Source organism: Aspergillus nomiae (assembly GCF_001204775.2).
Source record: "Aspergillus nomiae NRRL 13137 chromosome Unknown contig00781, whole genome shotgun sequence".
Classification (NCBI taxonomy): Eukaryota; Fungi; Ascomycota; class Eurotiomycetes; order Eurotiales; family Aspergillaceae; genus Aspergillus; species Aspergillus nomiae.
Window position 1 is genome coordinate 937 of NW_015378836.1, and position 4,275 is coordinate 5,211.

The window sequence follows — 4,275 nt, forward strand, 5'->3', positions numbered from 1 at the left end:
ATTGTCCGTGGAAAGGCAAAGAGCACTTAAGATGTTATCAATGTATAACCATACTCTTACGGCAGGGGAATGATACTGAGATTTTATAGGCAGTGAATACGGTCACTGGACGAAAGAATGCAAACAACCAATGGGTTGTTTTCGATGTATGGACACACTTCGGGATGTCCAAAATTCCTAATAACCTGATGTACAGGTGGTAGTTTCGGGCACTGGGTAGTAGATTGCAGATACCCAAAAGGATGCTACAACTGTAGGAAAGCCCCCAAGAACTTGGTGATTGTAGCTAACAGTCTGAGTGCCATCAGGCGGCCAATATGACCATTTCAGCCCAGATTGCCCCTGGGAATTCGAATCGGGAGACTTTGAATACGAGCCTAGTTCCTATCCTGACGTCAAGCCAGCCGCCGTCGTATCAGACTCACCCGCTCGGTCACCAAGAAGGCTGGAACATCACAGGCCAGCCGGGCCAGGAGCACCTGAGAATATGGCTGGTTCAAGCGACATTGTCATAAGCCCATGGTTAGGAAAAGACTCAGCAAACAAGCTTCGGACCTTGCGACTTGACCAACAAACGGTGCGAGTTGACCAGAAGGACAAGCCTCATGTCACCCAGGGCGAAACGCCCAGAGTGAACGTGGATGTAGTAGGTGAATACTCGGACGCTCATAAGAACAAGGGTTGGCAAGATGCGGCAGCAAAAAGAACATCCAGGTTGCTCAAGGAGATGTGGGCACAAACGTCAGAAAACCTGAAAGAAACGCCAGCCATGGATGGACTCGCCAACTCCTCAACTCACCAGAAAAGTATGCTTGAAATTGAACAGGTTAGAAGCGCCCTTGAAGTTCGAGCGCAACGACATAGCCTGAAATTGAACTGGCGGCAGTCGATTGTCGATCTTCTGAAATTACTGGGCCTTGCTTCCGACATCCAAGCGCGCTGTAGACTAGCAAGACTGCTAAACGTTCAGAACTTCCTTCCAGGTTCCCCAGAAAGCAACATGGCTCTTCATCGTGCAGTTATCCAGGAATTAGCACGGAACGGCGGAGACCTTCCAAGGGACACGAGGAACCAACTAGTCGGTCCAGGGAAATCAGCAAGAATGGTAGAAATGGATAGCGATGAAAGCGAAGTTGAAAGTGTCTTTTCAGATGACTCAACAGCTTCTTCAGTGTCCGCGTTCAGTCAGACCGCGAATCCCGCTCTAGAGATAGCGCACCTGCTGCTTAGCAACAATGTGCTGAGGCCACTTCTTAATATCGCATATGCGAGGTACAGCACCAGGAGAGTCACAAGAAAGCTTAAGAGCTTAGTTTCCCATTATGGGCGTGATCTGGTGTCTGAGGCTTCTGGTGACGCCCACAGATGTTCCGCGCAATTTGTTGTCAAAGCAGCACGGCAAATCACAACTCAGTTAATTTCTAGGTCAATGGTGCCAGAAGCAAAGAGCAGCATTGTCTCAAATCGCAAGGAACTTGAAAACCTACTTTTGGCACAGTCAACCCAACGACGAGCCCCCAATGACCCCAAAGACCCATTGTCTGACACTGAGGCGGAGCATTCAGAGCAATCAGAGTCTGAGAGCGAGCTTTCACTGCCTGTACTCCAGGTGGTTGAGCAATTCATGGTTGAATCCAAGGCATTTGCCATTCTGGTAGCCAGATTACGGGAATGGCTGGGTATCCTTGACGAAGATGTGGACGAAAATATGTCGATTGATCAAGTAACCAGGTCTCCGGAATCTTCCGACTCAATCAACAGTGCCATAACAGAACAGACGGCATATTCACGGATACCCGAGCTGTCTCAGCAACATACTACGCTTGAAGCGTTAAACAAGGAGGCAAACCAAAGCTTCCTGCGACGAACGCTATCATGGGTCACCCTATTAGAGCCTATGTTCTGGCCAAGACCACCAGAAGGATTCAAACGCATTACATGGAGAAGTCCTCTCGGAAAGCCTCTTTACATTGACGTCAAAGAGCGCGAGGATGGTGCAGTAGATCGCTTACAAGAAAGGTTCATAGCATCCGCTCAAGAGAGGTCGTCAGCCTCTAGCTCCTCTTCTTCCTCCACTTCCAGTACACTGGGAACCGTCTCAAGTGGCACACCAGCTATGACGCTTCGCGCGCCTCCCGCTGCCCTTGTCATGAACAGGTCTTCTACTCAGTCCACCATCTCTCATCACGCCAATAGAGCACACAGTCAGCCCAGTCCAACCATGTCTGCAACAGTACCGAACAATATCCGCCAAGCAAGCGTGAAATACCTCCTAGTCTGTTTCAGTACAAGTAAATCGGAGAGACTCGAACTGATTAACGTGACGCACTTCGGCAACGATCAAACTCTCTTTAAATCTCTCCACGAAGTCTATAACTCTATCAGGGAAAAAGAATCATGGACCTCCAAAATACCGCTTTTAAGACCTGGGAAAATGCCCCATTGGCTATGTCGGTGCTTGAACCATTTACATCTTTACAAACCGAGGAAGATTAATTTTGTATCTGTAAGTGACCCAAATTTGACATCTCCCTTCCCGTGCAAGGCTCGTCCCTTGAGTATTTGCACTTCCTGAGCCCCTCATTCTAAAATCATTATCCAGTTCAGTCTAATGCCCCTCGGCCAAACCCCCACCCCCTTTAATATAAAGACCCCATCCATCCCGCCAGAACAGGAAGTCCACCTCCAGAACTGGCACTACTCTCCCTGTCCCATCGAAATCGAGGAGTGGGCTATAAGTGAAGCTTTTGCAGCAAAGCTCCTTGAACCAGGACACGCGTTTCCAAACGCAGAGTGGTTAGAACTCTTTCCTAAGAAGTTGCGGTCGTCTTTCATTTACGAGCCAGGTAAAAGATCTACATTATGGGGTATAAATATCGTTGAAGGGCTCAACAAGGCTGCTCTCGTGCGGATCGCCCTTTGTGTGGTGCTCTCAAGCGCGTTGCTGGGGCTGGTATACTCGCTTGCTTCGCATGACGTGTCCGCTGCCTTCGCGTTGGCGGGGTGGTTTGCGACTTCTGCGGCTCTGTTCATTCCGTATTTTCAGTTCAAAGAGTAATCAAATGAAGTGCCTGGTCTGGGGAAGATTTCATGTTGCATTTCTTGGCCTAGAGCCATTGCTCTCTCTCTGTGTGTGTGTGTGTGTGTGTGTGTTGTGTGTGTATCCATACGCTGACCACTCGCCATCAGTTGGAACTCTGAACCGATGTACAAGTTTGTTAATTGCATTAACTATATTCAAAACACTAACAACTAAAATAGTGATAGTAACTGCCTTCATGCTGCCTAGCGGAGTAGCAGCCTATTAGGCTGCCACTTCCCAGTAGGGCCTAAAATGTCACGTGACCTGGGATCCAACTCTCCCCTGTGCCAAGGGTCCCGAAGGGCCCCTGGCACCCTCAAAGGATCCCTGATTATTTTTCGAGCCGGCAGGGTATGGACTACGGTGTGTCAAGTTGTTTTACCGTATCTCCCCTGACAGAATGTTAAGACGCTCCACCAAGCTGTCGTGTGTAGGCCTCGGTAAGGCTTTGGTGAAGACATCGGCCAAGTTATCCTTCGTGGCAACGCGTTGAGTATTGATGACCCTTCTTCCACTTTTTCACGAATTAAATGATGTTTCACGTCAATGTGTTTTGACCTGCTGTGGAATTCTGGGTTTTTGGTAAGTTACAAGGCGGAGTTGTTGTCGATGTACAGAGGGACTGCATTAATGTAGACCCTGGGATACGGAGATCATTGATGAAGTTGCGAATCCATACAGCTTCCTTCACAGCTTCCGCACATGCAATATACTCAGCGTCCATAGTTGACGTGGTTATCATTTTCTGTCTCTGAGATGACCAGGATATCAGCCCCCCAGCCAGCGTGAACACCCATCCAGTCGTTGACTTGCGCGAGACCTCACATCCACTAGCAATGGTGTTGTGCGCGGAGTCCACGGTTCCCATACTAATTAGGGGTGGCTATAGTACCACCATAGTGCAGAGTCTACAGTCACTGCTCATCTACTCCAGAGTCTATAGTCCCTACTTACTATTCTTAGTAGAGTCTATATCTCCCTCCTAGAGTAGACTTCCGCATAACCCAACTTGGGTCGAGACCTTTGACCCAAAACCCAACCCAGCCTGGGTCTGGGTTGAACTTCTCTAACCTGGATTTAACCTGGACCCAATACTAGGATTCTAATAAAATCTATTAAAACTTAACTTAATTTAATTTTTATATAATTTTAATTATAAAGCTACTCAGTTATTAAAATAATAGACTATTTTT

At 48.0% G+C, this 4,275-nt stretch overlaps 1 protein-coding gene across 1 annotated transcript; it reads left to right on the top strand.

Moving 5' to 3' along the window:
- Positions 1-487: 487 nt before the first annotated feature.
- ANOM_011862 (uncharacterized protein) lies at positions 488-3,058 on the top strand (the record flags this gene model as incomplete). Its single annotated transcript, XM_015557117.1, has 2 exons — positions 488-2,506; positions 2,603-3,058. The coding sequence occupies 2 exons, from the start codon at positions 488-490 to the stop codon at positions 3,056-3,058; spliced, it is 2,475 nt and encodes an 824-aa protein (XP_015400870.1).
- Positions 3,059-4,275: the final 1,217 nt, after the last annotated feature.